This window comes from Lichenostomus cassidix, chromosome 1, assembly GCF_008360975.1.
Source record: "Lichenostomus cassidix isolate B80296 chromosome 1, HeHo_3.0, whole genome shotgun sequence".
Taxonomy (NCBI): Eukaryota; Metazoa; Chordata; class Aves; order Passeriformes; family Meliphagidae; genus Lichenostomus; species Lichenostomus cassidix.
The window spans coordinates 31,677,818-31,697,881 of record NC_139479.1 but is presented as its reverse complement, the minus strand read 5'-3'; the positions used below and the strand labels follow the sequence as shown (position 1 = coordinate 31,697,881).

General features: G+C 42.8%; 3 protein-coding genes across 14 annotated transcripts in view; 1 reads left to right on the top strand and 2 right to left on the bottom strand.

Moving 5' to 3' along the window:
- Positions 1-12,128, bottom strand: part of GABRG3 (gamma-aminobutyric acid type A receptor subunit gamma3) — a 315,586-nt gene extending 303,458 nt beyond the window's left edge. For 2 of the 4 annotated variants that reach the window (XM_085055515.1, XM_085055525.1), the window contains exons 1-2: positions 11,536-12,128; positions 8,232-8,380 (exon numbers count right to left, since the gene is read on the bottom strand). In XM_085055515.1, coding sequence (XP_084911641.1) covers positions 8,232-8,380; positions 11,536-11,588 — 202 coding nt within the window. In that variant the 5' untranslated portion in view covers positions 11,589-12,128. Of the gene's footprint in view, positions 1-3,005; positions 3,233-8,231; positions 8,381-11,116; positions 11,270-11,535 lie in introns of those variants that run through there. The other 2 variants (XM_085055533.1, XM_085055544.1) reach the window with 2 other exon arrangements.
- A 93-nt stretch (positions 12,129-12,221) lies between these two features.
- LOC146444471 (uncharacterized) lies at positions 12,222-18,269 on the top strand. The gene is made up of 2 exons (XM_085055654.1): positions 12,222-14,749; positions 18,016-18,269. Exons 1-2 carry the CDS (start codon positions 14,291-14,293, stop codon positions 18,019-18,021), a joined length of 465 nt encoding a protein of 154 aa, XP_084911780.1. The 5' UTR covers positions 12,222-14,290; the 3' UTR covers positions 18,022-18,269.
- An 84-nt stretch (positions 18,270-18,353) lies between these two features.
- GABRA5 (gamma-aminobutyric acid type A receptor subunit alpha5) overlaps positions 18,354-20,064 on the bottom strand; it is a 55,313-nt gene continuing 53,602 nt past the window's right edge. For all 9 annotated transcript variants that reach the window (XM_085055596.1, XM_085055579.1, XM_085055623.1 and 6 more), the window contains one exon: positions 18,354-19,887. In XM_085055596.1, coding sequence (XP_084911722.1) covers positions 19,585-19,887 — 303 coding nt within the window. In that variant the 3' untranslated portion in view covers positions 18,354-19,584. The remainder of the gene's footprint in view (positions 19,888-20,064) is intronic.

Here is a 20,064-nt window from a genome sequence, read left to right as displayed (position 1 = left end):
TCACTTCACAGGACTAACTACAGTCAGCTAAAACATCTCCATTTCACAACTTACCACATTTGAAGACCTGGTAACAGAAATTGTTAAGTCACCGTCACTGAAGGTATTTAAAAGCCGAGTGGATCTGTCACTTAAGGACATGGTTTAGTGGTGGACTTGGCAGTGTTAGGTTAAGGATTGGACTCAAAGTTCTTAAGAATCTTCTCCAACCTGAATTATTCAATGATTCTCTTCTACGATGCTATAAAGATATCAGTGAGGAAAATTAAAAACCCTCATTCTTCCTGCATGGAAGAGAATGGGCTTGAAAATAGATGTCAAAGTCCTCCACTTGCTACAGACACAGAAACTCTGACAGAAATGACATCCCTATGTTTTAGGTTCAAACTACCAAAATGGAACTTGAATGCAAATTGAAATCAAAAGAAGAAAGAAAGTTTGGATTAAAGCAATACCAAGATGAGAACACAGTCCTCTGGAAAAAGTATTTTTTTCACATGCTAAGTTTGGTTGTCATTTTGTCCAAGAGTGTGAATGACAGTGTGCACATAAACAGACTCCCTCAATTAACTACAAATCACTTTTATTCTTCATTTCCCACCATCACTATCAATCAACCTTCCGCACTTTCATCCTTCATTTACTATTCCCTAATGCACAAACTGTAATATATTGTGGAATGAAAACTGTAGATCTTAATGGTTAGGCTTGTTTTTCAATCAATCCCTACAGCTTCAATTTTTGTTTTACTTATATTCATCAGAGGGGAGAGTTCCTGTGTGATACCATAAGACTGAACAATAATAGAATTTGTTCCTGCAAAGTCTAGCAAGCAAACAACCAGGCTCTGGATGAATAGTAGCAGCCATAAGAAAACTACACCGATGCAAAAATGAGTAACAATATTTAAAATAATATGTGCAGAACAACATGTCCCAGTTTAAAGATGACAGAACAATTAGTTTGCACCATGACCTCAAAATGGCAACTGTAACACTGAACATCTTTGCAGTTTACAAATACTTGCTAAGAAACTTCTTAAATGCCAGCGTAGTCTTGGTAATTGGAGAAGGAAGGGGAGAGAAGAAAAATATTGTCCTATGTAATTACTATCTCAGACCTTCCCTGACTCTTACCTAACTTTCAACTTTATCATGGCATCCAGAAAGTTTGTATACTACACTCCCAAACTCCTCTCAGATTAATAAATATGGCTGTGAAGCTACAGAAAAGAAGACAGAATTAGAACTAGCAGCTTCTACATTTAGTTTTGTGTCTGAGAGTTAAGACTAAGAGTTTGGCAAACATTAACTGTCAAGCAAACTTTCCTACCTACAATGCTATTCAAGAAAAATATTCCATCCATGTTTGCATCAAGCCATTTCAGGAAATAATCACTGTCAGGAAATAAAACTCTAAATAAGAGTTATCTGTGTAAATTAACTATTTATGTTCTCAAAGAGAAGGCTGTATTTTAAGGGACCTTGCCAGGTAACAGGCCTCTTTCTCCAACACACAAGCAATACTTTTTTCAACCCAACAGACTACTCCTAAGTATTGCAAAGGTACAAGTGGCTTCTTAGAAATGAGACAAAAGAGCATTTTATATATGCATAGAACTGTATTACCTGGGGTAAATTATTGGGGGGACATTATGGGGTAAATTGAGTAAAACAGTGTTTGAATACTAAAATATTTTTATATATTGCAGTACTGTAAACTTCAAATCAAAGTGTTGCTTCCCAGCATCTGATTTATATCAGGTGATCTAAAAAAAAGAAAAAAAAAAAAAAGAGAAAAGGAAAATAACCAAAACTCTTACATAATTGGAAAAATGAAACTTGGTTGCTTGATGTTTTTTGGAGATTTGTAAGAAGAAACATTAAGTTGGAGGGCTTCAGGCTCATTGCATTGGACTAAAATTTCTCTAGTTATACTTTCAGTATGACACATTAAAAGCTTTACCTGAGAAAAGGATGAATAAAAAGTAGGATGTTTCCCCTGAGGGTTGAAAAGCTGTGAACCAAAGCAGGTCAGAAAGCCAAGTCAGAAATTCTTCTGTACTCAGGCCATGGTTAAGCGATTAGAAAAGAAGAATTCAGGCATAAAAAAAGCTCACTGTCAAGATCCTGTCCTAATCAGAGTTGCTCCCATGGTAGATTTTGAAAGTGCCTATGTTCAACGCACTGTACCAGCGCAAAAAAAGACTATGTGCAAACAACCTATTGGTTCATGTAATCTTCCAAAACTCAAACATGTATCACAAAAATCTGAAGTGGGTATTTTGGAGTTTTCATAGAGTAATTTAGCCCCAATTTGCTAACCTTTCTATTAATATTCTAGAAATGTTCATGGCAAACACTGCAAAAGAAAACACGAGTTACTGAAAATGGTAGAGAATTGGAACTCCTGCCGACAATCAAGAAATCCCTTCTATCGTCCCACCTAGAACAGAGATTGTTCTCATTTTTATTGAACAGCAGCCCTTTCCTCAGGAATATTCTTCTTCTTCTTGCACAGGTGTGCTTATAGATGAATGCACAGTGTGTGCTAGGAGTGACTGGCATTAAGTAAGTCATCATATTTACTGTCTTACTCATGGAAATGGACAGTTAGTGAATTTCTAGTTTGACGGCTAAATCAGAACAAAAATTACGGAAATTAAGACAATCCACTTTTATGCCATAAAAAAAAAGAAAAAAAAAGTTAGTGTCAATGAGAACAATGAAAGCATTTCTGATGTTTTAGATATGTTATTTTTCAATGAGCTCTCAGTATATTCAGTCCTGTTTCCTAACTAGGTCTTAGCCACAGCACTATGAATCCTCAACGACAGGTTATTCAAGTTTACTCTTCCATATAAATCTAAATTAGACTAATCTCTACAATCTTCTGCAGCGCCCAGTGCTACAGAAGTTGGATCCAGGACTTTGGCTTTCCCCCCCCGAGAGCTGCCATAATACAAACACAATTTACCCTCTCTCTCTCCTTCCCATGTGTCCTACCTTTACACACAAGCTGGGTGTCCAGGTACAAATGTCTATGATCAATCCTGAAGCAATTAATGTCTCTCTCACTACTTCATGTACTTCATGTCAGATGCCTGACACTGTCTTGTAGACCAGCACAAAAAAAGACTAACAGCACAAAGTAGTAAGTTGACCTTGCATGACACTTCACAGCTTTCTCTGCACTATGATCTGGAAAATATTTTGATCTGTCAGGCAATATGCAACCCTCTGTCACCACATATGGGGAAACCTGGCTGGAGCTAATTTAAAGAGCATCAGGTGTGGCAATCAGCAGCTAGCAAAAATAACTTGACAGCCTCTGTAGTAATCGCCTGTGGTGCACTTCAGGGTTCATTTCTGTGTGACATGGTAGGAAAGCAGGTCATGAAGGAGAAAGGTTGTGATACTGCTTCAGAACTCAAGATTTTCAAAAGGATTGCTCTTTTCAAAGGACATATCCTTTAAAAAGCAAGAGTTGTTCTCTCTCAACCAAGAGTCACTCCTTGCATACACTAAAAAACTTCTTAAATTAGTCACTGAGGAAACTTTTAACTGCTTTAAAAAAGAGCTGCTATTAATGCTCCCAAGCAGCACAGTAAAGCCCATCCGATGGAGCTTAGTCGTCTGTGTTTGTTGATTTAAAGGAGCTCATCTATTTGTATCAGCTACACTTGTACAAACCTACTCAGGGTAGTGAGAGCTGCACAGTGGTTTCTGAGACTGCTCTCATCTTCCAAAATATGGCTACTGGTTATAAAGATACTGGAGGAGTAAAGAAAACCAGCATCACTCTCCAGACAGCTAGAAGTGGTGGAGTCAAAATATTACATATTCCAAAGTGAATTTATTTAGGCTTATAAATACATAATAAATACAGACAACCACCAGAGACTGCAGGGATCAAATAATTTTAGAGGATCCAAGAAGAAACCATAAGTTACTGCAAAGTAATTAAAAAAAAAAAAGGAAGTGAGGAAAAGCAGACATTAGTGTTGAAAATGCCTCAGAACACAAGCTGGTGAAGCTTTCTTCAACACATGCAATTCAGAGGCTTCTTTAATGTAATGATACATTTGAGAAACAGAGGACGCAAACACGCAATACAAATTGCCTTCCTTACTCCTCTGCCATTCTAAGCCTAATCTAGGGTGAGATTTTTCCTCCCACTATTAATGGCACATTTCAGGAACCTGTCACATACTAACTTTTTATGGGTAAAGTGACTTTCACAGTGAAGGAAAAAGACAGCATTATTACTTTCCACACATAAACTCACACAGGGAATGTGACTGGAAAATCTTCCACTTTGTTTCACTGTTACAAATTTTCCGTCTAAGAAAACTTATATGAACTTAAACTTGAAACACTATAGGGTTCGGATGGTAGCTTTTATTTTCCAGAACTTCATTGTGCTCTAAGCTGTCCATTAAGGAAGGTGAGAGGGAAGATTTCATCAAAGTAAACTGACTTTGAAGGAAATATGTTTTGTCATGTGACATTTTATTTATCTGTGATTTGCTTCATTGTTGGGTTTTCTTTTGTTTGTTTCTGTTTATTTATTCTGTGTGGTGAGTTTTTGACTGTAACTTAAAATTTTAAATCTGTCTATCAAAAGAAAAAAACTAGCAATGACAAAAATCTAGTTTATCACTGGAACCTAAATGAGACCGATATTTTTATAGCTGTAATTATCATTATTCTATTCTGTGCCCCATTGGTTTGCCTAGTATTTCTGTTTTCATTTTATTAGTAAAGAGGAAGTAAAATTTCAGGGCCAAAATTTGGTCCTACTGAATGTCAAAATTTAAATCAATGTGTCATGGGTGGGAAAAAAGCACACTTGCAGGGTAGCAAGCCTTACTGCACTTAGAAAATGACGCATATCAATTGAACAGGTCTACACTTCAAAGCACTTTGAACCAAACACAGAATACCTGCCTATGGAAGAATGTCAAGACCTTCGTAGTTCTGAATTGGTTTCGTTTTTTGCTGGGATTGGTGTTTTTCATACCATGCAACCTGAGTATCTCAGATCTGTAACTGCAGCAGGTAAAAAAATAGGTGAAAAGATGCTTTACATCATAAAACACTTTTCTTTTTGATCTAATCAGTACACTGTTATTAGCTGTTCATTATGAAGTACTTTCTTTTCTTTCTTGCTGGTTTTCTTTCTTGCTAGTTTTCTTTCTTCTTTTATTTTTCCATTCAAAAAGGCATCTATTTTTTGTGGTATAATGGAAACTTGCCAGATGCCACCAATAAAATGAAAACCCTCAAAAGCTATGATATTTATGGAGACAAGAACTCTGCCAAGTGTGTGGCCATGGGGGATGCAGTCAGGCATTCCCCTGCTGGTAGAACACTGCTTTGTTTCCAAAGATCAAAGGCCCCTTTTAGAAAGACAGGTCATGTTCAGGTATCACTTTGCTAATAGCCTTCACAGGTTAATTGTTTGGCCTAATATTTAGGTTGTTCAATCCACTCTTTAAGAATCCTGGCTTGGAACATTGCAGGTGATGCCTGAACCACTGAGTGTAGATTGTGCATATGACCTGAGCAACAGTCATTTACATGGAAGCTGAGGCCAAGTACAGGCCAGGATGAGGAAAAAAAAGAAGTCCTGGCCTTGCATCCAAGCAGTGACCTACACACTCTTTACAGTGGTTTAGATGTGCTTGGGTGACAGAGGAGGAAAGAGGGTGCCAAAGTGTTCACAGTTCATTCACTGATGGCCGTAGTGCCGACCTGGAGGAGATGTGACTGCTGAAGAAGTCAATGCCCATAGTATGGCAAAAGGGCACTCAGAATATGCCTCTACAGTACCAGCTGCTATGCACACATACCTGAGCTAGCCAAAATATCAGCCACTCTGAGCAGAAAATTCACAGAGAAGTCCCTGCCTGAGCCAGCATGCACTTCATTATGTTATATCTTCCACAGTCTTCTCTCCATGGATTTTGGCTGCAAAAGTGTCTTCCCAAGTGATCTAAAATCTGCAATCCTAACCTTTGAAAGTGCAAAGTATTTCCTAAGCCTTTCTGACTGGATCCAGTGCAAAGATCATTTCCTTAGAACCACTGCTAAAGCTACACACTGTTAGAAACAGTGGATTTGCAATAAAGGATTGAAAAACTAAGCGAAGAGCAGTGTCACATGAAATGGTCAGTGTCCCTGTCCTGTGGGTCAGATGATTTGCTTCCTGCCAGTACCACCAGGCCCTAGTGACTGTATAATAGTCTTGGATTTAACCCTCAGTATTGTCTATACTTCTGCTTGATTCTGAGAATTACTTCTGTCTTCTTCTACTGGTTCATTCCACACTTCCTCTAATTTCAAAAACACGCATTTTCTTATTGTATGCTCTATGTTACCTGGTCCACTACCTTTTTTTTTTTTCCTGGTATGTATTACACTTTAAAGTATTTATATCAATACTGAGACCTTCAGGGCAGGAACACAGTTCTGTCGCCAGGACACATCCACCATCCTGTTTGTAGGATAACCGTCTCCAAGATGGAAAGGAAGATGTGCCTGTGTGTGAGGCACCAGCCAGCAATTCAGAGAAGTTATATGTAATGCCTGATTCTCTAGCATTCCCCTTGTGTTCTCCTTGCCAAATGCAACAGCTCTTCAACTTCAAAAGGGCAATGTTATTTATCTGCATCAAAGGTAGGAGAGGTGCAAAGAGGAACCAGGGAAGGAAGCAGAGGTGAACTAACTTCTGTAGCATCTGAACAACACTCAGCTCCAGTTCTGAAATAGCCAGATTGCTATCAAAGAGAAAAATGGCCTAGGACCAAGATGCTTGATAGAAATAGATGTAGTTGAGAACTGTAAAATGTGTCTGATCTATGAGGAGCTGTGTAATTTGACTCCTTTCTCTAAAACAGGATTTACGAAATGTGGTGGAGAGACAAAAGGAATTATTTTGGTAACAATGACTTCCAGTGCTGTAAGATATGTCTGACCTCTACTGATTTCATGACAACTGACATGGGGACTTTGAATGATTATTTGCCCCACATAAGCATAATGTAATTCACTCTGCCTTCAGTCAGTGATCTGAGGACATGGTGTACAAAATAAATCAAAAGATTTGTCTGAGACTGTCTTCCAGTTGTTGATATGGGTGGGAAAGTGCATTAAAGCACTTCTCCATCAGATATTAAAGATAGCTAAATCCAGTATGACAAACTAAGTAGAGAGAGATAAATGTCACTTTGTGATAAAAACAGACACATCTATCAAATATGATCTTTGTAAATACTATGGAAAATCAAAGTAAAAGCTACAAAAAAGAACCAGACACTTTCTTTAGTATCATAGGATAGTCCTTTTTTCTGCAACTGTTGCATTATTGTGTAGCTATGAGACACTAATATTTGTAATGATGAACACATACAGATGGCTCTATTTCCCAAAACTGATCCAAAGGGATCACCTAGAAAGTGTATCAATACATGTGCCATTAGCAAACAATAGTTTCACTTATAATCAGTGGTAGGAATTCTCCCTCTTATCTCTACAAAAGTTTAGGAAAAACAAATTATATTAAGTGATTTTTTTGAGAATTCACCATTCTCTGAAGTTTATTCCAAAGTTTATTCTGAAGCGCATGCAAGGGGCAGTAACTATAAAAGACAAATTCTCTCTGATCTCTGTTATGAAAAATTGAGGTGAACAAACTGAGTGGCGGTTTTGCTACAGCCATTATGCTCTAGGGATGCAAACCAGGAAAAAAGGGCGTAACTACAATAGGTGGAGCACTAAAAAAAAAAAAACAAACTGAACAAACAAAAAAAAATTTTTGCAGAGAATAGATACACATTCTTCTCTTGCTGTGTCCTACTTTTAATTTTTAATATACTGAGCTTTTGTTTGCTTCTCAGAGTGTGAGATTTTCAGAAGCATGGGCTGGTGACAAAAGAGGTAAGTACCTTCCTTCTTCTGCCAAAAACCCACTCAGTACTTAAGAACTAGCCCTTCCATATCCCTACACAAACTGTACAACCAAACCAGATTTTAGGATCCTAACCTTCCACCAGATTTTCCCGTGAGAATTAGCATTTTTAAAATACTGACTTGGAAACTGACTTCCGCCAAAAAAAACTTTACCTCCACTTTCCCAGATATTTGTGCACACTTCCAGAATATACTAACATGATGTCTTCTCTGTACCCAAAGAAGCTTATCCTCACTTGGGCAGAAAAAGGTACTTACTTCCAATATCTGGCCGCAGCTTTTTGTCATACTCCCTCAACAGCTTGTTTAATATAAGAGTCACATCTGTGTCTTGAGTTTTTGGAGCTAAAACCCATTCTTGGTTAGCTGTTCCATCTTCATATTCATCCTCTTCAACCTTTCTAGAACTGCAAAACAAATTAAACAAATAGATGTTATTTTACATAACTAAAATATTAATTTACATTCAGGGTAAAACTCCACACTCATCTAAAGAAGTTTTAGATATATGCCCTGGCTTTGAATCTACTCAGCCTTTCACTGGCTTTGCAACAGAATGTTCCCCTTAACAACTGTTGAGTACCTCTGGATAGGTCATGATTGACAACTGTTTAGAAATTGTCTTCTGAAAGTCTCTCCAAAAAGTTATACTCTAGAAGATAATACAGCTATCAGAATAGTATTTTATATCCTGGATTTTAATGAACCTATTCCGACTAGTTTACAATATACTTTTACAAAGAGAGAACATCTGCAGTATTATTTTATTAATACATCAAGACAACTGATTCATCTCTTGCACAAAGGCTAATAAGAGTATTAAAAATTCAGATCTGTTAATGCTTCCTGATCATTTTATCCTATTAATAAATTATTATATTCTCAGTGCCTGAATTTCAGAGTTTAATGTATTACAAGGCTTAGAATTAAGAGCTCACTCTTTGAATTTAAGATGGATTATCACAAGCACACAAACACATTGCATAAATTAATCTGAATTTCCCTGCAGCTGGAATGACTTTAAAAAAAACCACTACTATACCAGGAGTTGCAACTTCTTTCCTTTATAGGTGGATTATATTTCTTTTAAGAGTATATTAATATAAATGTGGTGAAACTACAGTTTGCCCAGAAATCACAGCTAGAGCTATTTTCACACAAGACTAATTTCATTTGTGCAGCTTTTTGTGCATGAACTGTAAAATGTTGATTTGAAGATGTATCTTCTGGTATCTTAGAAACCAAATCTGTTTGATGCCTCTCAGTGGAGCAATTCTATGACAATTAGACTGAGATGAAGTTATTAGGAGAAAAGATAACCTCAGTGGTGTAACCTACAGCAGGAATCATGTGTTGTTTCAACCCGCAATTGCTCAGGGAATATGATATAATTTTGCAACATTTTTACATAAATGTCGGTAATTACGTGAGGTGCAAAGCAGCGGAGAAGAGAGGCACCAGCCTTGCTTGTTCATGGGATGTGCTACACGCATCAGTGCAACTTTCTTTCTCTCCCTCTCCTTTTCTCCTTAATGACACTAGTGTATTTTAAAATACCTCAGATGTCCAGAAGACTTGATAGACACTGTATATGAACATAAAAAAAACTGAAACAAATATAAAAAATTAATCACAGAACATCATTAACCCTCACATTGCTCAAAGACCACTGAAACTGCTCTACAGCCAAAAAGCCCCTAAGGATTAACCACGAATCACTTAACACGACTTCACAATTTGCAATTGCTCTAGGCACAATTTCTATATGAAAATAATATTTAAACCTAAACCCGGTGGATTTTCTACAAAGAGAGCTCATATAACTGAGTTGCAAAAATACAGAAAACTTAGACAAAAATTTGAATAGGTAACCACTACTTCTCCATTATTGAGTTGTATTTTCTAAAAACGTGACTTTTTTTTTCTCTTTTTATTATTCACCCAATGACCATTGAAGAAACTCAACAGAATTTTGGGAGATTTTTTTTTCCATCAGATTCATGACAAGCCCTATGTCTTAATACTCCTGTTACAGAAGCAGTCTCAAAGGAGGCATCATCTCCACGCATACATGGTTGATATTTCCAAGCTGAAACTCTGCAGTGTTTTGAATTGCTGAATTGCTGATAGCAAAGAAGGACAAATCATACGTCTTTTTCTGCTGCAACCACCACAACTCTACCACAGGCATTCAGACTGCACCTGGAAATGAGAACTGAGTTCAGGTAGTACCATGATTCTCGTTTCAGATGAATGCTGCTTTAAAACAAGTCACTAACAAGAGTAACTAAGCGCTGGCAGACCTTTTAAATCCTGTCACTCTAGCAGCTTCTTTCCTAAAAAGAACCTCCAAACCATTTAAATCCCCACCTATCTTCTAGCTTAAGATTGGAGGTGGGAGAGGTTTCACAGTGGATCAGACTAATACACTAGACACATATTTTTCAAGCTTTTTTGTTTTCTTCCTTAAGAAGTTAAAATTTCACTTCCATTGCTTGCCTCTACATAGTTAAGTTCCTTCAAGGCACTTGAAGTTGCAATTTTCATCTGTAACCCTACTGGTGACTGCCAACTCCTCTCATATTCCTGCAATCTAGACAAACAACTATTGGATAATGGCAGGCCAGTCTCAAACTGGGAAGGGAGGCTACATGCCTTCCCCCAACTCTTCATGGGCCACTGGTTTTGATTCTGCGAGGAGACAGAGAAGAGACTGTGCAGAAACTGCAAGGCAGGAAGTCTAGAAAACTGGGTTGTCAGGAAAGGGTTTATTTCCTGCAATAGGTGTGTCCCACACTTGATCCAGAGGCTGGCATGAAGCATCCTCTAGTACCTGTGGGGATTTCGGAGATAGACGCCTCTCAGGTGTGGGGCAGGCTGCCAGGGAGGAGAGGGGAAGGCCCCTGAGTACGCCTCTAGCCTGGTTTGTGGTGGTTCCTACAGCGGGGAGCTGAGGTCAACCCTTTGCCCGGGTTATGCACTGAGGGTGTATGACAGCCCCGGACAACCGGTGTCCAAAAGGTCGGAGCTGACGCTGCCGGCTTTCCCGCTCTGGCCCCTAACAGGGGATGCTGGAGCCCCGCCGGGGAGAGCTTTCCCGGCCCTGAGGGGGGAACCGAGGGCTCACCCACCCCGCGACTCACCCTCTCCCTCCTCTGGCCGGCCCCGCCCGCGGAGCCGCCGGGGGTGGCGCGGAGGCAAGCGGGGGCCGTGAGCGGACCCCGGGCAGCCCCGGCCGCTATCCCACCGGTGCCGGCAGCCGCCGGAGGGGGAAACTTCCTGCCGGGCCGCCTCAGGACAGAGCCCCCGCGGGTGACCTCCGGCTTCAGGCGGGGCCGGGAAGGGACAGCCGCTGTGCCACCGCGCCGGGCGGGTCCCGGGATGGGAGCGGGGTAAACCGTGTTTGGGAATATTGCCCGGCACGGCGTCGGAGAGGTGGGGAGAGCCCGCTGTTCTTCCTGGGTGCCGAGTACTGTGCAAACTCCGGCAAACGGGACTTCAGCCCGCCTGCCCCAGTGTGTGGGAGAGGGGCTGGAGGGAGGCGAGGGGAGCGCAGACTTACCAGGCGTGGAACACTGAGAGGAGGAAGAAAACCGGCAGGAGCTTAGCGGACATGGTCCGGACAGCGCTGGCCAGGTGAGAGGTGCGGCAGGATGAAGGAAACGGTGCAGAATGTTCACATGGAAGGGAGAATGAGGCAGTGAAGTGAAGGTCTGAGCCTCTCCTTCTCTGTATTCTCAGCTTTATACCCTGAAGAAAACACTCTCTTCCACAGCGCTCCGAGAAGGGAGGGGGGAGGCGAGAGGGAAAAGAAAAAAAAAAGCAGAAGAAGAAGTGGGACGAGGGGGAAATCCCCAGCGGAGAGGCTGCCAATGCCAGGTATAAATCAGGCTCGGCGGGCTGACAGGTGTTCAGCGGGCACTGAGCTGCGGCGCGTCCCCTCCGGCGGCAGGCAGTTGCCGGGCGCAGCGGCGCGGCCTCTCCCGCTGCCCGGGCTGGCGCTGGCCGTGCCCCGCGGGCGGTGCACAGCGCGGAGCAGCCCGGGCCCCGCCGGGCCGCCGGTGCCGCGGGGCGGGCCGGGTCGGGCCGGGCCGGGCGGGGGGCGGGCTGGGGCGGGGGGAAGGGGCGCACCTTGCCCCCCCCCGCGAAGCGCCTGCCCGCAGCCGGCCCCGCAGCGCGGCACCGGAGCGCTGCCGGGGACCGCCCCGCATCGGAGAGCACCTCGTCCCCGCTCCCTGCCCAACAGGTACCCGCCTCGCCGGCGACTGGAGGAGCCGGGAAGTGAACCCTGCCCCCGCCCCAGCGGGCGCACACACACGCACATAACAGAGGGGGAGCGGCAAACCCGCCAGCCGCAGTCAGCCGGCAGCCGGGACTTCTCCCCGACATCACAGCCCGACGCCCCGGACGGGGCGGCCGGTGGAAGGATCCCCCTGCTGTTGTGCGGGATGCCCTCACGCCCAAGCCCCACAATCACTTGCCGAATGGCCCCCATCTCCACCCCCGCCCGGGGCTAGAGGTGCCCCTTCGGGCGGAGGGAGAGGGGTCGGGTGCAGTTCTCGGGGTGATCGAAGCGACGGGCATCCCGATGCACACACAGGCGCAGATCCGTGTAATCGGTGCTGCTTCTTACACGCACAGATAGAAAAACACAACGCAGTATGCTTCTATATGCCTCTTTAGCTGGATGTATGCAGTTTACATGCACTGTACGGAGGCATGGATACATATTTGCATGCACAACGTATTAACAGTAAAATGTATATACGGAGAAGAGAGATCCTGTAGACTAGATTGGCTGGATTTATGTGTATATTGTGAACTTTAGAGTATATGGCGTTTTTCTGCTGTGAGAACTCGGAAATGAGAATAGTCAAAATATTCAGGGCAAAAATTGTTTGGGCTTGGGCATCTTTTGTCTTTCTGCTCCACTAGGAACAGCACAGATGCGATTTTTAGCGACTTCAATTCTCTTTAGGTGTGTGTAGCTTTGCGATGGGTATCAGGGGAATTGGAATGTTCCCCTTTCTTTTCATAATGGGAAGTGACAAAATTTCACTTACATAATGGTAATTTGAAAACAAAAAACTCTGCCAGAGGTACAGCGAGTCACCACTTTCCTGTAATCAGAAATCTCGGGAGTATAAATCTCTGCTTCCTTATCCCTTATCCCTTAGACTTCCATGTTCTGGGGGAGTCGTTTTTAATTGTGACATTATATTACAAAAAATCTGCTGGAAGATGCAATCTTGCTTTTAGAATAACTCCTACGTGATGCCTAGAAGAGCTGGCTGTACGGAGTTCTGTTCCTGAAGTTAATTTTTGAAGGAACCACCCAGCTTAAGGAAAATCCGTTGTGAGCCAGGCAATTAATTCTCAGTTATTCGCTTTAGGGATTTTTTCCCCCCCAACCTTTCGGGTCTTGTTGTGTTTTATTTCCAACCTAAACGCCTCTTTACTAGGTTATACAGCAGTTCTTTCGTGTTAACGTTGTCTAATTGTAGTTACCGTGAATTGCTAATAATGAGTTTTTACAAGGCTTGTGCTCTTTTCCGCCACCAGCAGAGAAATGCGGGTGGAATGCAGGCCGCCTGCTGCCCTGAGAAAATAAGGAAGGGAACGGACGGCGAAAGCTCGGGGGTTGCCTGGATTTCACCAGGAATAGCAATGCTGACGGTCGAGCAGCAGCACGCCGATCCGCTGATGTGAAGTTTGCGGGAACAGCGGCGCTCTGGGGCGGGCGGGAGGCGGGACGGGGCGAACGCGGCAGCCGCCGCCTCTCAGCGACCCGAGGAAGTCCCGCCGGTGCCCATGAGTCCCGGCAGCACGGGGCTCCGGCACCGCCGCACGGCGACACTTTGCAGGCACCTGAAGGTTCCCTGAAGGCTAGTGCTTATGCCAACATCATTTAAGGCTCCGAGGTCATGGTTCCCACGTCCCGGCTCGCAGTGCCCGCGCGTTTGGAAAGCAAGGATGGGAAGCGCCCTTCATGCAAGGAGGGGTTTCCCCTGCGCCGGCCATATAGAAAAATGTGTGTATTCACACACACACGCTCAATTTGAATAAATAAAAGCTTAGCCCACCCCCGGCACCCCTGCCCGGGAGCCCGGCAGCGCAAATAGCTGGGGCGATGCTGCAGAACCGGAGAAGGCTGCGGCTGCCCGGGCCGGGGGAGCTCGCTGTGCCGGCAGCGAGAGGGGGCGGCTGGGGGCCGCCGTGCCTCTGCCACCGCCCGGGTGGGCGGCACGAGTAAGCCAGATGGTAGGTGGCAGAAAGACCCGGAGGGGAGACACACCGGCGGCGATTTTCGAAGAGAAATGGAGAGCGCAGGTCTAGCTCCGCATCCCCGCTCTCGGCGGCCCTGCTCCACAGGGACCGCCGGGCGGGAGGGGAGCACACCGGGGCTGGCTTCCCCGCAGCGGCGGCTCCGTCCGGCTCCGCTCCGCCCCTTCCCCGCCCGCCAGCCCCCTCCCGCCCTCTCCGCATCCTGCCGCGGTGGCGGGATCCTCTGGCGGCGGCGGCGGGAAGCGCGGGAGATCGGGCCGGGTCCCCCACCCCTGGCTGCCTCCGGCCGGCGGCAGAGCGCCTGGTTACCCCTGCGCCGTGAGCGTGCGCCGTCACCGGAGCTGCATGTGGCCATCGAGTCATTCAGACCTCGAGCAAGGTTCTCACGGTGTCCCTTCTTTCCTCGCAGTGTCAGAAATCCCCAAGGCTCGATCGGAGCAATATGGGTCGTTAATAATTGCCTCTCCGCAGGATGTAAGGAAAAAGAAAAGGTGATGTTTAAGGTTTTCTTTCTGTAACCCTCGGTGAGCTATCAGTTAATACCAAAGGGATACTTCAGCACCACTTTTCATTGCACCTCATGCCTCCGTCATTTCTGTTCCTCCTCTTCATACTCACATGTTTTTATTTTACTTTTAAGCACACTCTCCCACCTTTGCTGAGCTTTTTCAAATTGTGTATTCAGAGAAGGGTCATGATTATCCAGCACATGTTTTAACAAAAGAACATTTTATCATACCCTGTAATGATAATAAAATATTTAAATTCTCCAGCACAACAAAATGCATCCACATTTTAACTTACCTTTCATTGCATTTTCACAGAAGGTAACTATCTTTTGAACGTGAGGGATACCTTTGTGGTATCTCCTGTGTGGTGGGGAAGTATGAGTCTCTGAAAGTAGCTGTGCAGGGAGCTAGTTAGCATAAATAAGGGGGGGAATGCCGAGGATGGGAATAGGACTCATGGATCAAATCCCTCACTTGCTAGAACTCAGAGCCCTCTCTCTAGCACTGAACAGTTTAGGCACCTGAACTTTTCTGAGATTCAGCGTTGAAGGAGAGCCCTATTGGTGGTTTTACTGGCACCCCACTGCTACTTATATACCACGAGAAGCACAGAATGGGGCTGCTTTGAGACAAACAAGGAAGGACCTGAAACGTGTCCCCTACAGCTCCTGGAGTCCTTCAGCTGAAGGCTTATCAGAGATTTTTAAGAGTCTTGACCCAGTTTATTCTGACTGAAGGTCTTTGTTGCTCCTGCCGGAGCCTTGAGGTAGGAAGCTCAGAGGACCTCAGAGGTCCCAACACTTTCTTTATGCCCTCAGTTCTGCCCATCAGTAAAGGGCTCTTTGCTCTCTGGTTCACAAGCAGGATAGGGAGAATCCCTCCTGATGCTGCTGTGCTGCAGCTTTTTCGCAGATCTGCATAGACTTCTGGCAGAAGCATGGGCACCCAGGGCAGGCAGGGCTGCTTCTCTGAGGCCAGACCACCCCTGAGCAGTTGTCCCCAGGACATCAAAATCACCAGCCCCAGTGAATGAAGAACTGAGCCCAGATCCTCTGAGGCCAAAATTGCCTTGGGTGTCTGGTTCCAACATTTATTATCATGTATGCGATAAGTTATATGGAGGGGGGTTGCCCTCTGTGTAGTAATTTTCCAACCTACAAATCCAGCCTATCGTTGTTGGTTCAGTCCATTGCAATCTATCAGTATTTCTCAAATATCTCCAAATGCATCTATCTGAATATAGTTGGTCTCTTCAGTCAATATTCTTCCTTTTTACTTTGCTTTTAGCCAGGGCTAATTTAAACAGCAACTTTTAAGACATGATTATTGTGAGAAGTGATAATTGTTTTTGAGGATGGCAATAAAAAGGAAATAATGCATTACAGAATGGGACACTTACACTTAAGTCTAAATTAGGGGTAATCCTAGGAAGATCTCGCAGAAGTCCTTTGGGCTTCATAAAATCTAACTTCCAATCTTTCTGTCTTCTCAAAATGAAACAAATGTCTATAACAACATAGTGGAAGATGCAAAATTGGTAAAGTGAGGATGTCATCTGAGAGTCACCATGCAATGACCATACTTAAGTATTTGTAGTGACATAAAAACATATAAAAGGTCAGAAAGAATTCAAGTAATTTTATCATTTCAGTGCCAATTCCAATCTGAGAAGCAAGGATATTATGGGAAATAAATCCTTATTACAAAGAATTTTATCTCCAGATTTAAAACACAAATAGCTGTGCAAGTGCTACATTCATCTTCTCTGCATCAAATGAATAGCAAAGCAGTTCCATTCAGTTTTCTTCAAAGTTTAACTTAGATGTTGAGCAAGAATTTTTGAAAGACAAGATTATTTCATAAAATCATTACTTTCTCAGTTTTAACAAATACATTCAGTTATTCCACAGAGGGCATATTCCATTTAGAAAAAAGCAGAACACAACTCAAGATAACAGAAGAGAGTTCAGCTTTAGAAAATACATTGTTGCTTAAATTCATCCTTGAAGTAAACTGACACAGCTCAAATATTAGAAATTAAAATCTCTTCCATTGTATTTGACTTGTTCTTTCGTTCTTAATGGATGCAAGTAAGGAAATTTGGCAGCAGTCTGCACACGCTTACCCTACAGTGCTGAATTATTGTAATTCACTTTTCAACTCTTTTTTCATGAAAGCATGCATGAAAAACTCGATGAGAAGCAATTCCTATTTATTACTCCCTTAGGCCCTGACTGAGCTTTGCAGTAGATGTGTCCTGCAGGGTCCCAGTTCACCCATGCTGGGGACAGCTCACTCCACTCCTGAAAGCCCAAGCTACTTCCAGGGGACACCAGAGGAGCTTGATGCACATCCAGATACCACTCCAGCCTGGGGCATACAAGGTCAAGGTGTTTTGGTTGAGCCAGAACCTGGGAAATGCTCCCATCTTCCACAGTTCAGATGCAATCTCAGTGAGTAGTGATCTCCCACACAAACAGTTCCACCGCGTATGGAGAGATTTAAATTGTGAGGTATTGTGTGATGTGAGGCAATAGCATTTAAGTATTCCAGCCTGGAGTCTATTGGCTCATTGAAGCATCTTCCAAACTATGTGACAACACCTAGTGTTCATGCACAAGCACATGCTGCAGGTAGATCCATATTTATTGAAGATGACTTTCCATGTGAGTAAAATAGATCAGATTTAGAGGTCCTTTCCCTGAGTCCCGCAATGGAGACCACAAAAAAATGCTGTCATACAGAGTAAGAGTCAGACTTGTGTGTAAGCAAATAAAACAAAGCACAGAAACTCTCTGGGGCAGACTCCAGAGAAGGCCTGGAGAAGATGCTACAAAGATGGCTCTGAGTTTCTCATTCATGAAACTCAGTCATGAAAGTCTCTGAGTTCCTCATCTGGAAAAATAGCCAGGGGACTTTACAAAGTTTCGCCTTCCAATAAGCACTGCCATTTTTCACTGTTTTTGATCCCTGAAGGGCCAAAGGGGATGATGAACAAGGAGGTGTGTGGCTGCTCAAAGACATACAGGAAGCCTACATGAAAACAGAGATCCACATCATCACCTTGGCTCAGGCTAGCACTGAATAGATGGGTGTGCCTCCTCCCTTGCTCCTCTTTATCAGCACCCAATCACTTGCTCAGTCCCATTGCTTCTCCACTGCCCTTTAGAATTTCATTCCACAACATGAAACAAAAAGCTTCAAAAAAGAATAGATGTATGATTTTTTTTTTTCTTGGCAATGTTTAGGAATGAAAGGGTTAAAGAAGACACCCAAGAAGCCAGACAACTCCCCAGTCCCAGACCAGACCCTCACCTCAAAGTGAAGTGTGACCTCTCCTCTCTGTCCCTGAAAGATTATGGGACTGTTGCTCCATAGAAATATAGCACCTAATTCTGCAACAACTCGATTCACTGTCTTCACTCAAGACATGTCCCTTTTTGGGCAACAGGGAGGATATATCATGTGCACACACTTGATGGAGTGTGTGCATGTGTGCTTTCTAGTTAATTCTTCAGCTTCTGTGCTGTGATTTTTGGTCTTTCTAAAAGGATAACCAGTATAAGAATGACATTTTGCAATCAAATGTTGAATGCATTTTTTATTTAAACATTAAGATTTAATTACAAAAGCTTCTGGAACAATTAAAGGATGCCAAGGAGGAAAGAGCTGAAAACTCAGACTGCATTTTCTCATTCATTGTGAAAGCAAAACACATTGTCAGCAGCAAGGCGTTTTATAGAAAAGTTTCAGATGGACAGTACAAAGACCTTTCTGTCAATATTGTCACTGAAACACCTTGCTGTCATGAAGTACATCTCTCTTTCTGATCACACTTCCTAGTGTTTGCTGATTGGTTTTTGCTGTGGGAAACAAGTAATTATTATTGCAGAATTACTGTAATTCTTTTCTGTTAATCTGCTAATATAACACAATCTTCTTCTTGGAAAAATGTCCAAACATAATTTACTTTACCCTGATAAAAATGTCTACTGCTGTTGTTAAAAGTTTTATTTGCACAAGTATGTTCCTAATCTATGTTAATTTCATGCATTATAACTCTTAATTTTTGGAATAAATACTGAGAATCATTAGAGAGAATTCCTTGGAATGCAAAATCCAAACAAATTTCATATTTTCATTTAAGGGCAAGATTCTATAATCTCTATTTACACAAGTAGCATCCTGCTCCCTATGTTATTTCCCTGCAAGCTAGAGTCTCGAGCAGTGAAAATCATCATAGTCCCATTAGGATTTACTGCATTGTATTTAACTTCCAATGAAAATTGGGCTGACCAGGTTTGTCTGTGGAGTAATGCACTACCTGTAACTAGTAAAGGTGCTCAAACATAGCCCTACACTTAATAATTTGGCACATTTACAACTGGCGTTACTCAGTAACTTATCAGATGACAATAGTGGAGCTCTTCTGTAAAATATAGGTTAAGCCTATATTTGTATGACTGTACATCTGAAGTATAAAAACCACGATATGTAGTACACTTGAACAGTTAAAAAATATAACTTATTTTATTTGTAAACTATCAATGCAAGATACTCAGCAGCAAAGAAGCCATGTTCAATGTCTTCTGATCTTTTATAAAGATCTGTTGCTGTAAGTAATATAATCGTCTCCAAAACATCTGAGGTTACATGTAGAAACAATCAAGGCAATATTATTTGTACATATTATTAAACATGCAAAAAACTTCCTGAAGAATATTGCCCAAACGTAGAAAGTCATCTGGATCTCAAATTTTCCTTGGTAGCATCTGCTTTGTAAGTATGGCTCACATGTGGCTCCAGAGTACTTCAGTTTATTTTGGAGAATTGGCACCTTTAATAACAGGTTCCCTATTCAAATATGTGGCCCAGTAAACTAAGTTAAAAGTTCCAAACAGCACTGGAAAAATTATCCGGGACATTTTGTCAATCTTACTGATACTGTTGTAAGTCTTTTTGCTTTCAGCAGGCTTTTCTTCTGCAGGCTTCACTGGAGCAGATGTAGTGTTTGAGATGACAGATGGGGCTGAGTCCTTTGGCATGTTTGGTGCAGGAGTCATCTTCCCAGTGCTGTAGGTATTAGCTGGTTTATTACCCAGTAAGTTGCGCTCTTTTTTCTGCAGTGTAAAGAAAAAAATGTTATATACCACAAGAACAGAGACATATTCTCAAGACTAAAAAAAGCTAAGCACTCTAGTAAATGCCTGTTGGCTATTCTGACTTTGACTATTAAACAAATGTTTGTGCCTTGATTTTGTAGCCCTTACACAGGTGAGACTTTCCCTGATGGGAGA